This window comes from Calonectris borealis, chromosome 4 (genome assembly GCF_964195595.1).
Source record: "Calonectris borealis chromosome 4, bCalBor7.hap1.2, whole genome shotgun sequence".
NCBI lineage: Eukaryota > Metazoa > Chordata > Aves > Procellariiformes > Procellariidae > Calonectris > Calonectris borealis.
Window position 1 is genome coordinate 29,474,309 of NC_134315.1, and position 23,556 is coordinate 29,497,864.

General features: G+C 41.7%; 1 protein-coding gene across 1 annotated transcript in view; it reads left to right on the forward strand.

Annotated features, from left to right (window-relative positions):
• The first annotated feature begins 2,076 nt into the window (after nt 1-2,076).
• Nucleotides 2,077-23,556, forward strand: part of GABRB1 (gamma-aminobutyric acid type A receptor subunit beta1) — a 137,520-nt gene continuing 116,040 nt past the window's right edge. Inside the window, exons 1-3 of the mRNA XM_075149012.1 lie at nt 2,077-2,162; nt 2,245-2,336; nt 2,422-2,489. Coding sequence (XP_075005113.1) covers nt 2,077-2,162; nt 2,245-2,336; nt 2,422-2,489 — 246 coding nt within the window. The remainder of the gene's footprint in view (nt 2,163-2,244; nt 2,337-2,421; nt 2,490-23,556) is intronic.

Below are 23,556 nucleotides of genomic sequence, written 5' to 3' on the forward strand. Positions count from 1 at the left end.
CATGCCACCTTTGGGAAACAGTCAACGGCTTAGTAGTCTTATTTTTGGGGGGCTCAGTGGAGGAAACTCGATGCCGGTCTGCAGCAGCTCAGCTGGCAGAGCTCTCAGGGGAACCAGCTTGCCGAGGAGAACATCCTCACCCTCCCTGGAAGTACGCTTGTTGGGCTGAGGCATTCCTAATGGCAAGAGACCTGCAGAGCAGACTTTGCTCATGCCTTTTCCAACCAGATGATAAGCTCCAGAAATACACCTATAACATTTCAACCACTAATGGACATTCATTCCAGGGACCGGGCTACAGCTAGTCTGAACTAAAGCTGCCCTGAAATGTACAGAGAATGAAGAATTCATATAGAATAAACCCCTGCACTCCCCTTTAAGACAGATTTTGGCAAGCCATAGGGAGCAGTGGCCTCACTTTCATACAAGCATACCTGACTTTCACATGGCTTATGACAAAGCTAAAATTATCTACAGGGTATAATCCTGCACACCATCAAGAAGTAAAACAGGACTCTACCGTCCCATGGAAAATCCTAATTCAGTGCTTCAGAGGAACCAGGTAACTTTATTATGGCTATGTCTGATAAAACTCTGAATTAAAAAATACCTTTTGGAAGACTTCTATGGGTAGGAATTTTTTTTTAAAAGTGCTACACCCAAGCCGCACCAATTATAATTGCACACTACTAAAATGTACTCATCATGATTAGTAAATTTTAAAAGCTCTTTCCAAACAGCAATGCTAAAGTATTATCGAGTTGAGCTGGGAGATCACATTTTTCATCAACTAAGGACTAAAATAGGAGGAAAAGAAAGATATGTTTGGTATAAAAGTCCTCAAAGCCAATTGAAAATATTTATTATACTGTTACAAACCATCAATAAAATAACTATTTTCATAAATTGTACTGTCACCGTTACAGGAAGTAGCAGTGAGGGTGAAAGACTCCGGCAGTAATCTGAATATACACAGAAATATACATTGTTAAAATGTTCAAAATTATCACTAGAATTTCAGTCATAAACTATCCATTTCAAAATGCCTGCATTTTTCAAGTATCGTGGCATATTTCAACCACGAAAGCATCACCAAAAATCTGGCTTCTCTCAGAAATAAGTCTGCACGACACTGCAGGAGCCTCAAAAACAGCAAATACGTATCCCAAGGTCAGCGCACAGGATTGTATAGCACACAGATGAGGTGGGCTGAATTTGAAAAGGATAAATGTTATCTCTGCTGAGCCACTGTGCAGGGAAACAGAGCGGCACCGGCAAAGTCAGAAACTGTTCACAGGACTCCGACTAGTCCGTGTGTAATATGCTCTTAAGACATCAGGCTACATTACAGCATCAATTCAAAAAGTCCTTAAAAAAAATCCCCTTCTAAACGCAAGATCAATTACTTTGGTTGAAAAAATAGCAACTAAAACTCTGTTGCGATCTCCTGCATACGCCCCAGCAGGTACTCCTGTGGGACAGCTCCAGCGACAAACCTGCCCCAGGAGCAGCGCGATGGATGGGTGCAGTTAAGCCTTCACAGCTGCACAAAGTACTATTTGCACCAAAACGTGCAATTTCTTTCAAATCTGCCAATGCCCTCTTATGTTACCACTACCATCAGAGCCTGCCAGTGCGAATTTTCACAGAGAAGTGCCCTCAACAATTATTCACTTTCCCTTGAGGAGAAGTTCGCGCCCCAGCGGGGGCGGCTGCGCCCGCCCGCGGCAGCCCCTCACGGCAGCCCGGGGGCTCTCGCCTCCCATCCGCCCAGGCAGCCGCTTGGCTTCGCCGCCCGCTGCGGCAGGGCCGCCCCGCCGCCGGCACCTGTTGCCGCGCCACCTCCCTCAGCCCCTCCGCGGCGGGGCGGGGCCGGGCCGCTCCGGTCGGGTCCGGTCCGCGGCAGGTCGGGGCGGGGGCGCCGCACGCGGGCCGTGGCGGGCAGAGGTGCTCCCCGGGGGCCGCGGCGCCCCGCTCCGCGCATGCGTCGCGCTGTCGGGAATTGTTGCTCCGCTCCGCACCAAGTTGCAGTCCGCCGCTCTTCGCCCGCGAGGCGGCGGCGCGGCCGGGGCCGGGATGGGGGGGGCGGCGGCGGCGAGGCGGGACGGCCCGCGGGCCCTGTCGCTGCCGCTGGTGCTGGCCGTGGCGTGCGCGGCGCGCAGGTGAGCGCCGCCGGGCCGCGGAGGGGTGCGGGCGTGGGGCCGCCCGGCCGCCTCCCTAACCCGCCTGTGCTCCTTCCCGCAGCGCCGACGGGCCCAGCAACATGTCCTACGTGAAGGAGACGGTGGACGGGCTGCTGCAGGGCTACGACATCCGCCTCCGGCCCGACTTCGGAGGTGAGGCGCCCGCACTCCCCCGACCCGCGCCCCTGCCCCCCGGGCGTCCCCTGCCGACTAACGCCGCCTCCCGCTCCCCCCGCAGGTCCGCCCGTGGATGTGGGCATGCGGATAGAGATCGCCAGCATCGACGTGGTCTCGGAAGTCAATATGGTGAGTGACCCGCGGGCCGCGCCGGGCCGGGGGTCGCTGCCGCCGCCTCCCCGCCGCGCCCCGCCGCCGCGGTGGAGCCCCCCGCGCCACAGCGCCGCCTGCCGGCCGCGCCGCGGAGCTCCGCGCCGCCCCGCGGGTGCGGAGGCAGCCCGCGCCCCGGCGGGGCCCGCGCCTCCCCGGCGGCAGTACCAGCCCCGCGGGGACGGGCTGTGAGCTGCGGGGTGCCCGGCTGCAGAGGGGGTGACCTCCTGAGCGAGAGCAAATACTCCTGCAAAATAGCCAAGCTGTCGCCGTTGCTAGGAAAAGTTATTTGTGTTGTTGAGATAATGTTTGCGTGCCTGAATTGGAACTCCAGAAGTCCTCCCTGCCACGATCAGGTTTGAGGTTCCAGGTTCTGCTTGCACTGGTTTGCCCTTTACATGATCAACAGCTGTCGTCAGAAATGTTGGGAGTTTCTTGAGCTGTAGCAGCAGATGGGCAGTGTGCATTTTTTCATGTTAAATGATTCAAAGAGTTAGACGCTTCACAATGAAAGCTAGTGGTGTTGAGTAAAAGGTGCAAAAAGAGGGGAAAAAAAAAAAGGAGCTTCTAGAAAACGCTCTCTTGTAGAAGGGAAAAAAAAACAACATTGCAGATCAAGTACATAAGGACGTTGCCTATCCAGCTATCACAATCAGAAAAGTCTCCTAGCTACAGGTGTGAAACATACTGCATTTGATTTCAGTTCTGCTGCTGGAAGGAATGCTAATAGACATGCGGGCATAAAGAGCAAAAATGTGTCTGTATAGTGCTTGTCTCATTTGGCAGCCTTTTCCCAGAAGAAAAAGAAAAATGGGTTACAAGTTTGAACGTTTTACAAAATCATGTTGGATTAGTATGCACCGTGGCCATTTTGCTCTCACTCCCTTTTCTTATGTATGGTCTCATATGAAAATCTAAGATGCTTTCTTTCTATAGGGGAACACCTATTTAGTTAAAAGAAGTTAGAAACCTTACATTTCCATCCTAATCAGCAGTTTATTTCACTCAAAAAAGGTGATATTTGCCCATCCAAAGTAATTTACCCAAGAGTGGGGATTTTTTCCTTGGTATATTAGTTAATAGTTGTCATTAAAAGAATTTCTTCAGAGATGGTTTTCATTCTCGGATTTAGTTTTTTCTGTTGTTTGTTATATATACACAGTTCCTGTTTGTGTGTAACTGTTGTATTTGCTTATGAATATGCTTGGCAGAATGGGGAGGAAAGAAGATTTGTCACATTGCATGTAGCGTACCAGGCTCTGCCGAGTGCTAATTCCACACAAAGACAACATTTTGGAAGTTTCAGCTCCTGGAGTTGCTGTTGCTGTATTGTACTTTCAGGGAGGAACACGATAGGGTCTGTGCAGATGAGGCAGATAAAACAGAACATAGACCTTATCAAAATAGTCGAAAAACAAATCTACTCCAACTCCAAACTGCTTCTACCACCTTGTAATGGGCTTGCTGCTTCTACAAAGCAGTACAGCCTGGGAAAGCCAAACACAGCAAACACCATCACCAAAGTAGCTGCTCTGAAAGGTCCAGAACTTACTTTGTAAAGTCTCAACACCTGAAATACTGTTAGTTTGGAGGGGAGGGGATGTGACAGTTTCCAGGGGCAATGTCACGGGGCATTAATTGCATTGTACCAGCTCACAGCATTTCTGCTTAGCTTTGATGGATCCAATATGCAACTTTCTCCTCCAGTCCAACGCTCGCAGAGCCCCTGGGAAACTGTAATTTGAATTTTCTGGGTTTTAATCAAGGAAAGTTACATGGTAGATGGATTCCTTAACTAATCTCCATGTGTGTGGGGGGCAGCTCGACTAAGACTGGTCAAAAAAAGTAAGATGTTTTCATTTCATAAAATGCCACATCTCTCACAGTGGAAGGGAGCAGCCATTCCCAGGTATAGCAAATAGCCCATTCCTTAGGGCAAAATATGGAAAAAACACTCTCCATTCTAAACCAGTCTGAAAGGGGCTTTCCCATATCACAAGTGCTTACCTGTACATACCCATGTCTAGAGTCTTCTTTGTTGCAAGGTCTTTATTCTGTTGCTAGAGACCGTTATATAGTCTTTTAGACAATGGTCAATAATTTCATCCATCATTGCAGAAATGAGGGGACTGATATCTCATCTTAAGAAAAATTTTCTACGTAGTAAAATAATGCTTTATTCTAGTACTTTTTCTGAGAATCACAGCCTTGAAATTCTTAATGTTGCAGCAACCTGTGAATCATTCACCTTCTCTCCTTTCCTTTTAAACTGCTGTCTTGTAGATTATTTCTTTCTTTGTTTAGTAAGAGCTACCATTCTGTAGCTTCAGAGCCAGAAAAGTTTACCAGAAGATGCTAGTTTATAGCATCTGTTGTTCATAGGCTAGTTCTGTTGCTGAAGGAAACCGGCAACATGAGCAGAGAGCAACAGCCTTATGGTGTAAGCTCGTCCTGGCAAGAGAGTCCGGCTGGACTCCAGCAGAGCTGGAGAGTCCGGCTGGACTCCAGCAGAGCTCTGTTCAGTCAGTCTCACCCTAGCAGTAACGGAGGGAGTTGTCTCATCCTTTGGCTCTCCTCAGGCATGTGAAACCTTATTTCCAGAATGACAGAAGCAGCTATTCCAAATCCTGGTACCCACAGGCAGGGTTAAATTTTCTATTCCAGTCTCAGTGCTTAAATAAAAGTAAAGATTAAAAAAAAAAAAAACCAAACCACAAAAACAAACAAACAAACAAACAAACCAAAAAACCCCATACATATGTAGGCTGTGAAGGAGGTGTACCCCTTTGGTGCATTAGCTGAGAATTTCTCATGGCTGTAGGCTGTCTGCCAAGTCAACAGGCTGATCTGTATGTCCGAGTAAATCCCGTCCTCAGGTAAAAAGTTGAAATATAAACAACAGAACTATTGTCAATTCTGAGAACACCATGAGTAATAACTGTCTGCTCAAGCAGCTTGTCTAGTTGTAGTGGCTTCTTCAAATATACTAAACTGTTGTGAAATACTTTACTCAGTTAATGAATTGAGACTTGCACAGCCTTGAAGTCAACCTTTCTGTTATTTCCCCCGAGTACTCGGTCCTCATCTGTTCAGCTCTTTAAACTGCTTTGTTTTAGCTGCTTGGTAGTTCAATAATACTGTAGTGAGCTACCATAGCAACTTTTACAGAAGGATTAATTGAAGCACTCATTCTCATGACTCTCCGATTTGGCATCAGATATGTTGTCATGTATTGTTTGTTGCAGGCAATACATTGGAGAGCTTGTCATACATTGAACAAGCAGAAGTAGAATGTAAAGTCCTAATGACCATTGCCCGTTTCTAACAGTACTTTCTCCCTAATATACCATGAGATAAGTTTTAATCTGTTTCCATCAGATTTTCACATCCTTGCTACAGTAACTGCAAGCATTCCCTTCCAAAGATACAAGGTGACCCTTTGCTTTGTCTCAGTTAATGACTGTTCAGCTAACTTTCATCCATGACAGAGTTCCTTTAGAAGTATATCAGACATTTACATGAATATAAAAAAGTTCATTAGGAACCATGCTCTCACTAAATCTGTTAAGCTGCTGTGGCATGAATTGTCTGGTTTACTGTGATACCTTTACATGGTTAACAGAAGGTGCTGCTTGTACATCAAGAATAAACATGGATAGCATGATTCATGGTAACTACCTTCAAGCTTCAGGACAAGCCAACAAATAGCATATTACTGTATCTACTAGGAAACAGTCAAGAAGTAGCTCGACTCTGTAAAAAAAATTCACATGCAGTACATGACATAATTTTCTCTAAAATGTATTTCCTACTGAGCAGGTGATCAAACCTTTATAATAGGGAAGAGATAGCTGTAAACGTTCTAAAGTTTTGAAAACCAGTGCACGTGATAACCTTTTATAGAGCAGTTAAGAGACACCAAAAAAAAAAAAAAGCCCATTATTTTATATTGGGAACACTGTTCCTGATCTACCATACTGATTTTACACTGATGACAAAGACTTTGTTTGTATGATAGCAGATTGAAGGTTTTGTGTCCCAGCAAAAAGAGGGTTAAGAAAACATGGAACGAATATTTCATTGTTCTTTGACAGAAGTATAATTCTTCAGCTTCTGTTCTCTCAAAGTCACTTTTACTCAAGGCTCTTATATTTATCTCATCTCCCAAATAAGCTGCAAAGCTTGCAAAGAAGCAGGATCTCATCTGTTGCCTGCTGCTCAAAAGTCACTACCTGGTTCTCAAGATTTCTCCTTAAGTAGTCCGTCTTTTATGCTGTTGACATCCCAACCTGTTGGATAACGTCTTTTTGCCCCAGAAAGAACTCAGTTTAGCTTAAACCACTCACTTTTTGTGTCCTTTTGGGAAAACTGATAATTAAATAAGCCAGCTGCGTAGAATTTTTTTTTCATCCATTTCACGTGATACTACCCTCTCATATTCTGTCTCAATCCTTCTAGCCCGTATGATTATACGTAAGAAATTGGACATAGAGACAACCATTATCTTCTGGTGCATCTTTGACGCCATGGCTTATGCTGAATGATGAAGTCACATGTTTGCGGCACAGAGTAGACCTGCATGTCATGTTTGATCCCTCACTCTGTCATGACTGCAGATTGTCATTGGTTTGGAGAATGAAGTGTCTCCCACAGTACTTAAAGCTCCACTGCCCATGTTGGCAGACATCCTTTTCTGCTACACTTATTTAGCTTTCCCTTGAAGCAATATAGTATTTCTCTTTTTTTCTTGCTTTAGGGCTGCTCCTAGGCCTACTGCTGAAACACTAGCTTACATTAGAAATTGAATCCAAGAGAAATGCATTTTCTGATGTACTAGAATTTTACAGATATATTACTTTAGAGGCTTATAAGCAGTCCTCTGTCTGAAGGCTCGACTATATTAGTTAGTTCAGAGCATCTTAACTTTGTTCAGTTTGGGTAGTGAACAGTTCTGCAAGTGTGGAAAAATGAAGAACAAACTTGTGTTCTCCCCCCCACATGATCTCTAGAAAGAATCTTCTTGATCTTCAGAGTATGTCTTTCTGGGATACTTCATGCTTTTTCTGTTTGAACTTTCATAGAGTCATTTCCCACATAACAGCGTTGATGTATTTTACTTATTTTGGGATCTGCACAGGTTTGCTGTGTTTGCTGTTTATCACCAGTCTAACTGCTCAATTTCCTTCAAAAAATTACAGAAATCAACAGAATATGTTCCAAACAGTCTGAACATCAGAACCAAGCCAAATGAATAAGCAATCTTTGTCTGAGCAAATACCACTACAGGTTGAAACAAGAGGATTAGAGTTTTGTTCAGTTGGATAAACAGCAGTAAAGAAGGACATCTGCGTCCAGAGCTGCGTGAACAGGAGCACAGCCAGGAGGTTGAGGGAACTGATTATCTCTACTTAGGACTCACTAGACCACATCTAGGTATGGTGTCTGGTTTTGGGCTCTCCCCCCAGCCAGCGCAAGAAAGATGTTGAACAGAAGCAAGTTCAATGGAGAGCCACCAAGCTGATCATGGCTGGAGCACTTGCTCTGTGAGGAGAGGCTCTGGGACCAGATCTTGTTCAGCCTGGAAAGAGATGGCTTTAGAGGCAGCTTCCTAGGACTTGTGAAAAGGTTAGGGAGAAAACGGTGCTAGGCTCTTCACAGAGGAACATTGTGGGAGGACAAGAGATGACAGACATGAAGAGAAACAAAAGAGGTTCAGACTGGATGTAAGGAAGAGGGTTTTTTACCATTTGAGGGCAGTCCAGGAGAGAAGCAGGATGCCCAGGGAGGTTGTACACTCTCCATCCTTGGTGGTCTGCAAGACCTGACAGGATCAAGCCATGAGCAACCTGGTCTGACTTGATAGCTGAATTATTCTATTTTATAAAATAATAATTGGTTAACACATTTAGGAGACAAAACTCCCCATAACATTAATAAACATTCATCGATAGTCAGCTGTGCCTAATTTCAAGAGTTCTGGGATGATCGCACAAGATGAACTTGACAGAATATGTATATATATACACACAAAAGTTTTCAAATTTGCCTATAAATCCAAGGCAAGGATATAGATGCCTCCAAGGCCTAGAAGAACAGAAGGGATTCCCCTTACTTTAGGCCTGACGCCAGCCCAGGTGGCTGTGGCATCCTACACTGGTAGGTGTTTAGTCAAGAGAAGCTAAACCCGTGGGTTTAAACACTCAGGCTGGGTAAGGCTTAGAACCAAGGCACTGAAAGTTTGCCCATTAATCCTGGCAGACCAGTGCTCATGCGTTGGACCCCAATTTTAGGAACGGTAGAGAGACTTTCATGTATGGGTGCAGGTTATCTTAAGGCACTTTTTGCAGGCTGAGAGAGGCTTAAGTTGTGTTTATAGGCATAGCCACGTCATCTTGTTCTTTCTCCCTGTCTGGATTAAGTATCTGAGAATTTAGCATGGTGGCTGTTGTGAATCTCAATGTAGGAAACAAACTCTACAGTAGGGAACCAAATCGGCATTATGAACCCCATCTCATACCCCTTTGCATCACAGCAGCCAAGTCTTGTTTTTTGTAATCTTAAGTCTGGTTCCTGGAGAACTAAAAAGTCAAACTCTTTCAGCTCAGCCGATGAGGCAACAGAAGTGATCAGGATAGTCACAATGATAATAAATGGTCCTTGGTCTAAATATATTTGCCTGAAGATGTTCATACAGATTAAACTGGTTTTTAAAAAAGACATAAAACTCAATAATTATTAATGAAAATTTGCTTAGCTGTAGTGCAGAAGAAGAAAGGAGAAGTGCTTTTCTGTTATATAGCAACTCTCTTGAAGAGCATGAAGGACATGCAAAAGCACTTGAATATTAATAAGTATGTTCAGCAACTGATTTTATTTTTTTCCAGCAAATATGGAAAAAAACAATCAAGTGATAATACATAAAGGTCAGATCATTTAATCACTGTCTATTCCAAACAGGAGTAATTGTATTAAAGAGTGAAACACGGAATGAATGTAGAAATAGGCAGCTTGAGGTTAAACGACTGGGTCACTGTTATTGGATGTTTTGTTGGGTTATTTTTCGTTTGACTACATGAATAAACGGTTCTTCAACAAAATTAACAAGTAGGCAAAAAGGATAAAGCAATAACTTAAATGTTGTTTCATATGATCCAGAAAGTGGATGTATCTTAATTTTTCAAAAGTTAAACTAACCTGAGACCAATCTCAGGGTTGATACAAGCTGTATTCCAAATTTTCTTTTTAGCCTGACAGGATAATACTTCCCTAATTTCAAGGTTTGAACAAACTAGCTATGAACATCCTTCATAGAAAAGATGTGATTCTTTTATCTAATGTTAAACTCTCAGTTTCCCACAAGGGCAACTCTCTTGACTCCTTCAATTGTTTGTCTTTCTAGCCACTGCAGGTGGCTTATCCTCACTTTCCAGCTTTTCTCAAGAGCTGATAAGCTCAGTTCTGATCTGTGTGCTTCATCTTTTGGCCCAGATTTTACACCTGACACCACAGGGCATCCTGACACATCTGTAGTCCAGCCAGATAATATAACCTGCGCAGAGCTTACATTTCTGAAGACAAGAAATAAAGCGGTAACACTTCCCATTTGTTTAAAACATATTCCAGGAATGCAGCAGAATAGCAGAAGATAACAAAGGAAAGAAGTACTAGAGTCAGTTGAATTTTTAACATAATTTTTTTGGTAAGTTGCTGCTTACCTTATTGTTTCTCGTGAGCATGGAGTCAAAAAAAAAACCACCAAAACAACTGCAAGTCTGAAATATGATGGTATTACTGTGATGAACTGTCAAAAATCTCTTCTACTGGAGTGGAAGTGACCACCTGCAAAGGAAAGGACCGTGTTTTCTTAATCATGCCCTAAAACGCTTCTCCAGCCAGGTCTGGTTCCTGAAATCTACAGTTAATTGTGAGCAATGGTGCATATGAAATGGGAGGGGTGACACCCTCCCCCGTTCAGTGGAAGCTTTAGCACCCAGTTTGGGGTGTCTAGGATTTCACTAAATAAGGGGTATACCTGCAGTGAGATATGCCTTTCAGTTATGTGGATGAGAAAATCCGAGGTTTTCCCCAGCACTGCCTGTTTTGTGCAGCCACATCGAACAACATGGCTGTGCTGGGACCGCTGCAGACTTCCAGCTTGTGGTCTGTTAGCGTGCACAAACCCCACAGTTCAGTGGCACAAACCTTTTGAAACGTTCAGGGTCCCAAATGATTCTTTAATAATGGAATAGTCAACTATTCACACAAAAGACCCATTCCCCAAAATTTAACCGCTTTCTAAAAAGAGAAGAGTAAATCCATAAGATTAAATTTTAAGTTATTCCAGGAACTTGAAAGATGATTCTTTTCCTCTGTGTGTGTAGGACAAGGCAGGGGCTTACTTAAAAGCTTGCATTTTCATTTTCCCCAGTTGCATTGCCTTTCTACTTCTGATTCTGGAAAGGAGAGAGTATCAGAATCTTCCAAACTAAGCATTTTTCTTCATAAGGGGATTTAAGGCATACATTTCAAGTGTCTGCAAAACTTAGTGATTTTTTTTTAATCAGCTTTACTTTGTACTCTATTGCCTGAAAAGTATTCCTTAACTCCTCCAGGCTGTTCTAACTGTTCTCTTCTAACTGCAGTTCAGGACAGACTTGGAGCTGAAGCTGCGCAACCAAGAGAGGGAACAGTCACACCACCAGTTCACCCTGAGGTGGGAAAAGATCCTCAGGGGAGGAACAGTAACAAGCTCTAAAGCTAGCACAAGAAAGACTTGTTCCTGTTCACAAGATGCCAAGTATTCTGGAACAACAGCTGAAACTGTTAAATCAAACCCAGAGACTGTCATCATTCAGAAGTATCCCCAGCTGATGTGTTTTGTTGATTGCTGTATTCCAAACAGCAGCTGCCTGGAAGAGTTCTCTGGGGTGTCTCATCTCCCATCTATCTAAGTGTGCTGTATTTTAAAGCATCAGTAAAGCCTGAAAAAAACAACTATAAGGGCTTCTAACAGGTGATGAAAGAGTCCAAGATGGCTACTAGAAAGATTTTGTACTTTAATGCTCTTCGAGACTCCTTTTTTTCTTCTAGAAAAAGAATTCAGGATCTCAAGGCATGCACTTCCATGCTTGTAGAATTCCTCTTCCCTCACATACAATACCGCCTGTAACTCTGGCAGTGCTCCAAAAAGCATATTAAAATGAAATTCTTTCCACCCCAAAGGCTAAACTACTGCAAATATGTTCACAAGGAAATCACTAGTAGCAGTCACTGAATAATCTAGCAGAATAACACCAGATAATGCCATTTGTTGGATTCTTTCTTTAAGCAATAGCTCTGTATTAAGATTTACATGGGCTGAGAAGGTAGATTAGATTTCTCGCCTATCAACCTTTACAACGGCCTTTCAAGATTAAAAGGTTGCTTTTGGCCAAAGCGGTGTCACACTGAGGTTTGCTCCATCCTCTGCTGGGGCAAATCCTTAATGGTTTGTGTTGTGTCATGAGCAAAGGAAAGATAATTTAAAAGGCGCAAAAGGCAGCTTCTAGAAAGCTGCATTATCACGCAGACATCCACCCTATAGCAAGAGTGAGTTGTAAGGTTTTAAATGCTCATGATAGAGCACATAGTTTCAAAGCAAAGATAAATGATTTCGACTGCCAAACTTAATTAAAGGTTGGAATAAATGTTCTCCATTAAAATTCATCAATCCATTTGGCTGAGATGGAAGAATTTCAGTCACGTCTTTTTTAATTGCCTATAGAAAGAAATGAAGAGAGAGCAAAGTTAAAACTGTTGAAACAGATACACAGTGTCTAAATATTATTCAGAATCTTAATGATATTAAAAGAGGAGTGCAATTAATTCCCCAGCATATTTTTAACCTGAAGAGACTCTTAAGTGTAGCTGAAGTAACATGAGTAGCAGTGAGCTGCAGGTAGATATGTTCATGCTTGTGTATCTTAGGAACTTCTAGGCAGTACTAATTCCCACAAAGCACCGAGGACGCTGGTCCCATCCAAGGAGACTAGATGCTGATAGTCCCATTGGTTTCAATGAGCATGCCATGGATAAAATTTCTCACACCAGTAAAATCAAGTGCATATTAGCTTTACCAGCTCAACAGTTTTCTCAGCAGTTTGCAGGAGCAGTCCAGCTCTGGTTAACATCCGTTTTAAACCTTTGTTTCCCTACAATTTTCTGTGTCATTACTGTTCAGCATGAGAGAATAACCAAGCCTGGAATGATACCCTCCCACCCTGTGTTCTTCCATGATGATTTATCCTTTCTTTAACCCATTGTTTTGTAAACCGTTCACTGGTCAAAACAATACGCTGGTCAAGGATAGAAATGGATGAGGTTCAGAGGCCTCATACATCTATTGCATTTCACAGGCAGTGCAGCTTTGTCACTGGCTTCCTATGAAGGAAACAAAACATGGGATTAACAGCTACCTGTAAATTCTGGGTTCATTTTATCCACAGTGCCAGGACCAACCAGGGAAAAAAAAAGTAAGCTGCAAAACATCAGTAACATGCTGGGAATCAAATCTGCAATGACAGACTTCACAGCTTGTTAAATGCTCCATGGATTCTTAAACTAATAGGGAGCAAATACAGTGTCATTGTGGTGTCAATTGGAAATGAATCCTGAATACAGATCTTTCGAGTTCCCACTGTCAAGAGAAATGAGTTTGTTTTCCAGAAGCACACCGGGAGTATGAATTTCTGAGATCTTAAGGAATATTTATATTCCAGATAACACATTCTTTCCTTTTAATTATTCCTAGTAGAAACTCAGAGTACGCACAAAGCAGATGACGAGAAGGACTAGCATGTTTCAGGAAAATACAAAGACAGACATAACAAAGTAGTAACCATTCAACTCACAGCAGTCATCCTGGCTCTTCTCACCAATATGACATGGTCTATCAGAGAAAGTTGCTCTTTGAGGAAATTTTTGCACTGGATCAATTCAGTGAGCCAATTTCAAATATGAAGCTAAAAATGCCGCCTCATTCTGGAGTGTCTCATCCCAATGGACATTTCATCATGCTAGTACTGAAAACATACCATAACACAAATCTTTCACTGTTCCCAGAACCCTATAATCCTACATGCAGTTTACACTGTTCTGCCCTTTAGATAGCACCAGGGAAATGCCACTGCCAGAGACAAAAGAGGGAAATGTGGCCCAGGTCCAACCACTGTCCTTCTCTGGGTTTGATACCCTCAATCTCTTACTGGAACAGGGATGCTTTGTCAGTAATAGTGCTCTAGCCTCTAGAAGAGGAATAGGCAAGAGGAGACACAAACAGCATGAGTCAAGACTATTCTCTTGAATAACGTGATACTGCACTGTCAGTGTTGGTCTCTGGACGTTTTGCAGTGTGACGTGGGTACAGTATGGTTACACTGTCCACTATGAAACACCGTGGATTTGAATTTTTTAAATTTTATTTTATTTTAGTGCCTTCAAAGTACCTGTAAGCATTCCAGTTAGGCAAAGAACAGACGTTAAATCCATACCGTAAATTACTTTTTAAGAGGTATTAATAGTAATTCTTCAACTCGTCCTTAAGAGCGAGTGCAGCACTGGCAAAGAGCAGCAGAGCAGCCAGCAGGGTCCTCAGTGTCAGGTGTTCGCTTTTCGCATCTGCAGAAGCCAGAAGCAGTTAAAATGATAGGTCAACTCCTGAACGGCCTCCTTCTCTCAGAGGGTAACACAGAACAAAGGACCATCCAGGAACACTGCTCATTAAGTTGTCCAATTTAAAAGTTGTTTTTCTTTCTCAAAAGGAAAGAGAAGATCAACTTCTTTGGTTTTTTTAAATTGGTTTACAGGTCACTTTCTTTTGAGGTAATACCCCGGCTTATACCTACCCTCCTCCTGCAGCAGGATAGCTATTAAGCTACTGTCTTACTGGAAACAAATACTTTTTTTAAAAAAAAAGATTAAATATGAATCTGCAGATGATTCAGACATGTATTATTCAGGCAATTCTTAATTACCGTTACATGGGTTTATCGCAGGACCTGGTGGTTTCAATGACTTTTGCACAGCTTGTATTCGGAAATCCAGGCAACACTGGCGCTCCAGACCATAGAGAACAAGTGCAAGATGAGCTGCTGACGACAACCTGTTGTTCCAGGGAGCAACGTCAGCACCTGACTCTGCAGGAGAGGACTGCTGGCTCAGCAGGGACCCCGCGGATCTCACTGCTACTCTGCAGGGCCCATCAGGTCAAGCTGCTGTCATGACAGATGGCTAATTCTTTTCACCATATTTAAAACAGGAATACTGTGGTTTGGATTAGTTTTTGTAGGACTACACTGAACCTCTTACAATGCAGTCGACATTTTTTTATAAGTTTCACGTTTGCTGTATTTCCAAGGGTGTTTGTGGGGCTAGAAGGGAACTTCAACTAAAGCAAGTAGATCTAGATTCCTTAGGTGGTGTGGGTTTTTTTCTCATCCAAATGATTACAGTGATGGAGAGTTCAGCACAATGTTGTAGAAAGGGATTAAAAAATATGGAGGTCTGTACTTAAAACATTATGAATCCAATAAACTCATTAGGATGCATAATTTTGCACTTATTAGTCCAAGCAAATGGAAAGTCAGTATTTCACATGCCTTCCAGTTACAGAAGTGATCAGCATAACGCATTGCAATACTGAAGAACTCTGGAGCAGGAAGCTGGACAAACTTTAGGCAATAGTAAGCCAAACCCAATTTGGAACCAATACACTTTGGTTGAAATACTTTGATTAGCTAATATTTAGCTACATCCATGTGCTCTTGAGTCATCTTTTGTAGAAATTCTGTAGAAGAAAAATATGTTTGAAATCTAGATAGGGAAAAAGTTATTCCCATTTATTAGCTGTTCTCGCACTGAGTATCAGCTCCAAAGGGCTCTTCTGGAGTACATGGAGTACAGAAGTGCTCAGCCCACATTGTCCTTTGGTTAGGTTCCACTGAAATCGGTGAGGATGCATCAGTAATGAATCAAACCAACCTTATTCAAGCTGATGATACTTTCCTGCAGTAATTGCATTTTCTTGCAAAAATGCTGCCTGTAACATTCGTAAACTCAAGACAGACTGAACTGTCCTGAATGCACACAGACATCAAGGAAGAACTTTTCAAAATGCTTAATTTCTATGCTAAAGCTTCTGAGAAGATCTCAATAGCAAAATGCAAACAAATGAAAATGAGCAAGTGAGCAAAAACAAGAAGCCTGTTATCCTCCCAGGAATATATTCTCTGTCATTTCAGAGTGTTGGCTTGCAGACAACTTGGTTTTCCTTGCAGCTTTTTTACAATTTTCCTGCTACTATGTTCATCCATCCTAACCTAACGTTTAAATCTTGGTATAAGAAGCTATTAGTCTTTCTGACAGTAATCTGAGATCTCAGTCTCCTTAATTTGCATTGAGCCAGCTCCAGTGAAAACAAAAGGAATGTGACCAACTACCTATACATCTTCTTTTTTATTATTCACACACACAACTACATTATCAGAATGACATACAAGCTTTAAAAGTCACAAGTGAGAATCTCTTCTGTTCTCTGTAGATATGAGTGATCAACTACCTTTGATTTTATTTGTATATTTGTCTTTAAATTAAGAAATCAGAATAGGTCCACAATAGGAGCTTTGAATTTTGTGCTGAAATTGGGGAAGTATGTGGGTGTTAATGCTTCTTCCCCCCGGCAATCATGACGGTCATTTTAGCAGCAGAACAAAGCTGCGAGGGGAGGTCCCGATTCCAAAGGAAAAGGCAGCGATTCAGCTGGTTTGGGACAGGTTCAGAAGGAGCCAGCGCAGAAGCCTTAGATTTCACCCTGTGTTCAGCAGGAGATCAGTGCCTACAGCGCTTATATATTGTTGCATTATAGAAGAAAACACAGTCTCAGGGGAAAGATCCTAGGTGGAACCAAAGGGTCAATTTCTGTTCCTTACACGGATTTTTTTTTTTCTTTTTTCTACATGACTGTGGACACACAGCAATTCCTCTGGCCCTTACTTCTTCCTCTATTATGATTCCTACCTTACAGGGATATTATGAGAATTAAATGCATTGTATGAGTGTTCATTTGGACAGTGGGCAAGTTTCTGCACACTCGGGTGGAAAAAAATGGCATACAGCCTGCAGCTAAAAAGGAATATATCCCCTGTGACCAGTAATTTCAACACAGCACTGTGGCTTATGACCCAGCTGGCCTGTTCCTACATCTCTACAACAGTATTCCTGCAGTACTGACAGGAGTTTATTTCTTACTTACCTAGTGAGAAATCCCAAGACGGCACAAGATGTTGCATGGTAATTACATTTTCCTCAGTGGGATTACTGAATGACATATTGTGATATATCAAGAGGCAACTGTGAATTTAACTTGAGTCAGCACAGTAGACTTTGCTCAGTACAGTAGGTTTCCAGATGAACATAGTGTGAACATAAGAATAAAGGGAAGTTTCTGAATACCTCACAGCATCATGCATCCTCTGTCAGCATTAGCTTTCAAAACACACACAGTTCTGGGCTGGCTTGGGAAAACTTGTATTCATTATTTATTTAGCTTACATATTCACTTTAATATTTGAGAACATATTGTTTGCAGAATGGATTAACAGAAGACAATGATACTCATTTGTCAGAAGAATCAGGCATGTCAAAATACAAAACTTACTTTTTCTTTCTGTTTACTCTTTGGTGCCACTAAATGCCTATTTCCTGTGAGTAACAGAACAGGTAAGCAACATGCATGACTAGTCTGTAAATAGGCTATTTAATTTTATTAAATTTCAGATCATTATTTGCCCAGTTTTTGGAACATGACAATGACACGCAACAGCAGAGGGCTCTGCTAATTATTAAAGAGGTGGGCAGATTTTCATATGTATCCCTCCATGGTCATATTATCTTTTGCAAGAAATTGCAAGGGTGGTACTCGGGGAGGAAGAAGCAATAGCGACTGATACAAATTCTGTTTTTTGTCTCACATATTTACAAGGGCAGTTACCATGAGCAGAAGTTCCCTTCTGTGGAAAGTATTTTTTTTTCTTTATGTATTTGTGGAAGAGTTTTTGTGTACGCTAACAAACTATAACCTTCATGCAAAGCGTGTGGCTTGTAAGTGGAAAAAGTCTTCCCAGACCTGCGATTCTCATTTCTAGAATGGACACTTATTTCACTGCGTTCTCTGTCTGTGCCATGCCCAGTATGCTCCTTAAAAAAAAAATTGTCCATAGCAACTCTGCATTGCAGTTTCAGCCCTTTGGCCTCTTGGGTAAGTTATGTCTTATGCTGGGAGCAACACTTTTAAAGTCAGGCATCCCTGGGGGGCACAAGAAGGTGGATACTCGGCTTTAGTTCCTGGGTAGATGAGCAGGTCAAGTACTTCGATTCCAAAACATTGCTACTGATGTGCTGTAATGAGAGCTGAGCATGGTAGTGCCAAATATCTTCAGTTGCTATCAATCTACTCACCAGGAAGGTAATGCAGGTTGCTTAAAGCGCCAAAGAGGAAAGTTTCCCTCCTTCCTCTAAATAACTTGGTTGAAGGATCCTCGTGTCTCTCTCTCTCTCTCCATTAATGCTATCATACAAAGTCTATGCAGATATTTCTCCAAGGTTAGGAAGGTAAAGTTAGGCAGTATGAAGACCTTCACAAAGATTTTTCTTTTTCTTGCTTTATAATCTGTTACTCCTTAAATTCAAAACAAGGAGCACTTTTTCCCCTCAACAATCCTTAGCCTCATGATTCAAGCATTACCAGACCAGTTGGACAAAGTAATTTAGAGCCACCTAAAAACTGTATGGATATTAGGTGTGGTTTGGCAGATAAAATTGCTCCTCAGACTCATTCTCTTGGCTATGTCTCTACCATAAAGACAAGTCAAAGGCAACAGAAGGTAATATGGCTGGTGTGTGCCAACTGGAAATTTGCGTGCACTTGGCAAGAAGTCCCTGGATAACTGGGTAAACTGGCATTATGAAGATAATGAGTAACAAGACCTAAGCAAGGACAAGATGTTTAGATCCATTACAAAAACTGCTACATTTGTTAAGAGGAAAGTGTAGAAATCTGCATGAAATGAGAGAAGTTATCTTATCTGGTCCATCCACTGAGTGAGGAGAATCCTGCCCTGCATTGTGTATTTTCTGTGCTTACTCCAAGCTGGTCTGAAAGACTCCAGGAACTAAAATCAGATCATTTTTGAGTCCTTCCATATCTCAGTCAGGGGTATTCCCTTGTCTCCGGGACATTATTTCTCCTATATTCACTTTATGACTTTATATCACATTTCCCAATACGTGCTCCTTTCACATAAGGGTAAGTCATTTTGTGTCCTTTGTTTTACATCCCATAATACTTTTTTCCTCAAGTTTTTCTCTTATATAATACCCTTAAACTCAATGGCCATTCTACTTATTTTCAAGTGAATGAACCAGCACGTCATTTGTCATTCCAAGTACCAACCTGTGTAAGGATCCGCCTTATGCAGTCTGGAAATGCATGCTTGGCTACCTTCCTGCTTCCTAGGTGTATTTTCACACGTCGCTGAGAAAACTTAAAAACTGATGAGTAATGTCATGCTTTGTAATGTGAGTAGTCCAGTTTGGAGTCATACTTTTCACTACACATTGATGTTGGATCAGAGCCCCTGCTCACCGACACTGTTATAAATTGGCAGTAACTAGTCTGAAGTCAGTGAATCAGATCCAGATGAAAGAAAGAGGACAAGCAGACGTAGTGTATTTTCAAAAGCCAACTGCTGCATATATATTCATTCCAGAACAAAAAATCTTTCAGATGTTGGATGGAAAGTAATAGCAATTCAGGGTATTATTCCCAAATCTCCTCATTTCCCTGTAATTTTTGTTCCTTACAGCACAGCCCTACTGTTTTTTTATACTCTGAATTATCTTTTATTAGCTCTGTTATATTGCCTAGTTTTACATCTAAGCAATCTTATCTACACCTAAGCAATCTTACCTAAATGTACCTGCATCCTGTTTCTTTTAATTCCTGACTTCTTGCATTCACTCAACTTTCTGGTTGTGTCATCCCACAGATAGGTCCATATCAAATAAGCCTTCTCATAGAGGTCACTTGTGGAAACATTGGTACATTCCATCAATAACTGAGCCTTGTGATCGCCCCAAGGATACTCGATACCTTGCAAAGTTGTGCAGTAAATAGCTGTTGAACAACATTGAGTTAAGGGAAGAACAGTAAATGATTTACACTAAATTCCTCTGTGAGAAGAGCTAGGAGTAAACAGGTTCAAGATGCTTTATCACATAAGATGCTTCGCTGGCATAAATTATTTTTCATCAAGTTCCTAGGTACTCCGGCGGAGGCAAGTTTTGAACCAATGTCTTTGAGATAAGGCTGGAGATTTGACCCCTCAGCCTGGCCATTATTACAGACCTGAAACAAACAAGTTCCCGGAGAGGCAGTATATTTTCCACAGTGTGACTTCTAGTAGATAGGCAACTTCTATATTGCTTTCCACACCAGTGCCACAAATAATGAATTTTCGTGCAAGGCTGAGTGAAAATATGTTAAAAGAAGATAAGTAAACGCACATTTTCTAATGTCAGCTCATTGTTTCAGGGCTGGGTTTTCCATTGAATATGCAGCAGTAGGCAGTCACCAAATGATTTTTTTTTCAGATTCAATATCTTCTGACACATGAGGTATGCATGATGGGGCAGCAAGCTGAGGGCTCACCAGGTCTGATTCATTATCATGGAGGTGAGCAAACGAAACACCTGCATGGCAGATGAGAAGGGGGACTTCTGGCAGACAGTAGGAAGATACCCAGCTGGAGTTTAGTTACGGACTTGCTGAAATTGGCCTGCACTTTGAGAGTCACTTTGGATGGCATTTGATGGGTTTTATCTAGTTCCAGGGAGGAAATGATGACATTTTAAAATGGCAATGGAAGCAAGGAAAGCAAATGGTGAGTGAGCCTGCAGTCCAGACAGCAAGGCATAGCTTAGACCCAGATCAACAACAGCGCTTAAAAAAGAAAAAAAAACACCCCAGTCTTATCTCCAGCATGTTTCTGAGTTTTGTGAGAGTGGGAGGTATGTTTCTCTAAAGTGGATTATAAACATCAAGCAAGAATATGTTTCTCACTTTAGCAAGGGTTGATATAATACCTTGGTAGCAGACATGGGCAATTGCTCAGTTTCTTTGTAGTCTTGGTACACCCAGACAGTCTTATTGACAATTGCATTCACAGAGTCAAATGATAAAAGCATATCGGAGGATCAGTGAAATGTATTTCCAAAATTATCAACAGAAAGCATATGTAAATAATATGATAATAATGTACCTAGAGCATGCCAGAACAGAATACAAATACTAGACAGTGTATTGTATACAATCTATCCTAGTACAATCAAATTTTAAAAAACGAACTACATTTTTCATTAAAGTGAAAGATGGTTTCTGAGCAAAGAAATCTCTCAGAAGATGCAACGTTAAAAACTAAATACAAAAAAAATTGCTTTTTCATCCATCTCCATTAACAGATTAAATCTCTATTATCTGGACATCTGTAAGCACAATATAATCTAAGGAGGCATACAAAATGTAGGATCAACTTCTGTTAAAAAAAATAATTCTAATTTAAGTTACTTTTCTTTCCTCACTTCAAGTTGTTTTTACTTTATGAAATGTTTTATGTTTAGCTGAAGGGGAAAGGATGGCCAAGAAAATTTTCCTTCAAAAGAGACCTCTCTGCACTCTGCTGTCCCATGGCTCCCATCTCTCGCCCCCATCCCTTGCTGTATCAGCAAATGATAAAAAGTCAGAACCAGTGTTTCAAAAACTAGTGCTGAGGGGTTCAGCTCAGGTAGCTGCATAGCTAGGAGGTTGAGCAGGAGGATTTTGGCAGAAGTATGGTGGGGAAAACGCCATCCTGAAAAATGCTTCATAAATTCCGTTTTATATTTAGTGATTACCATTAACATAAAGGTCAACAAAAGGCTTAGGTTATGCTAGGGACTTGGTGTTAGCATTGGAGAATGGAATGGGATAATCTAAAACATCACTTTACTCTCTATTGCTAAATAGATAGGCAAAAGCAAAATTCGCAGAAATCTTCCCAAAGATGAAAATCAACCCTGTAGTGCTCCACCATGATTGTGAACAGAAGGTATTAGCTTTGGAACCGAAACAAATTCACAATTCTACTCTAGAGGCTTCTTGGTCTAGAAAACGTTTTGTAAACAGACAGTGCCAACTTCTTCTTGTTTTGTAAACCAAGCAGTACCGACAACTGAGCGTCATATTAAGCAGTGTGTTATGAAATTTACTCTTTGCTTCATTGTTATTTATACATATAGATACCAGATTTAAAAAATATAAGAGTGACTGTAATCAAAATACTACGACTCAGTTTCTATTTCCCTTTGCAGTGTTCCATGGCAAAAAGCAATGGATTCCCACTATGGACTAAATAGTAAATGAAAATGTAATGCAGTGCAGAAATCCAAGTTTTATCCTGCAGGTTTGTCGTGGTTTAACCTGGCAGACAGCCAAACACCACGCAGCCGCTCGCCCACCCCCCTTATCCCCCCAGTGGGACGGGGAGAGAATCGGAAGGGTGAGAGTGAGAAAAAACTCGTGGGTTGAGATAAAGATAGTTTAATAGGACAGAAAAGGGAAAATAATAATAATAATATATGAGTGATGCACAATGCAATTTGTGATACACAATGCACCACCCGCGCTGACCGATAACCAAGTAGTGATCGCTACTTCCTGGATCACACCTACCATTCATATACTGGGCATGATGTCACATGGTGTGGAATACCCCGTTGGCCAGCTGGGCTGGCTGTCCTGGTTGTGTTCCCTCCTCCCAGTCTAGCTTGGTAGCTTCCTGGAGGGTAGTTGTCCTTGACAAGATACTTAGCAACAACTGAAAACATCAGCGTGTTATCAACATTCTTCTCATACTAAATCCAAAACACAGCACTAGAAAGAAATTTAACTCTATCCCAGCTGAAACCAGGACAAGGTTTTATAAACCACTGTTCCTGTACCTGTAGCAGCCATTGTTTCTTTAGCATGGCATCCAATGTTTTGAAATGGGTATTATTCGTTCTCCTGTAGGATCCTCTGGAGCCTTCTTCAGTTGGCATTTCCTGCTGACAAATGGTCAGTGTACAAAAATCCATTGCAAAAATACTCCAAAAACCCATGGATCTATCCCTTGCCTCCCACAACAGCTATTTGCAGCTGTAAGAATACAACGGTTCAGCAGCAGCAGGAGAACTGTGAGTGTATTGCACAGAGCTCCCCAAGCAACGCAACCTTTGAAAAAAAATCACTCCCAAAAGAGATAAGAAGGGCTGGCCACAGTTATTTAAACATTTGCTTAGACAAAATGATGAGTCAGGCAGAGAAATGTTAGGTGAGAATAAGAAACTGCACAGGACAGCAATCAAAGACATCATATGTGAGGTTGTTAGGTTATGTCAGGACATAAAAGTCAGTATTGTTCTTCCCTGAACCAGGATTAGAAAGGAAAGCGGGTTTTTGACTAAGATTCTAGATAGCCTAATTCAATTCCTAAATCAGCTGTAGAGTTGCGGTTATATTTTATCTAGCTGTATTATTTCCTTTTGCTGAAGATCTGAGCTTTCCAACATGACCAGTTGTGATGTTAGATGTTATGACAACATCCAACAGATTTATTACTGAAATACTGGATTATTAATTCACTATGATATTTTATGATATCTCTGATTTCATTTTAAAAGTAGAGTTATCTAAATGAAATTTCACAGCATGAGGTAGAGACACAAAGAACGATTTATTTCTCTGTGTGATATATTTCTGCCTCTGTGTATTTTTATGTTTCGTTAGGTGACTATGATTTGCTTCCAACATTTTCAGATCATGGAGGAGTTTCTTTGAATGCTCTTAATTGAAGTTACTAATCACTTGAGAATTCATTTTTGCTCAAACAGTTGGGAAGAAAAACCAAGTGGTTAAGAGGATTATTTTATGAAAGAA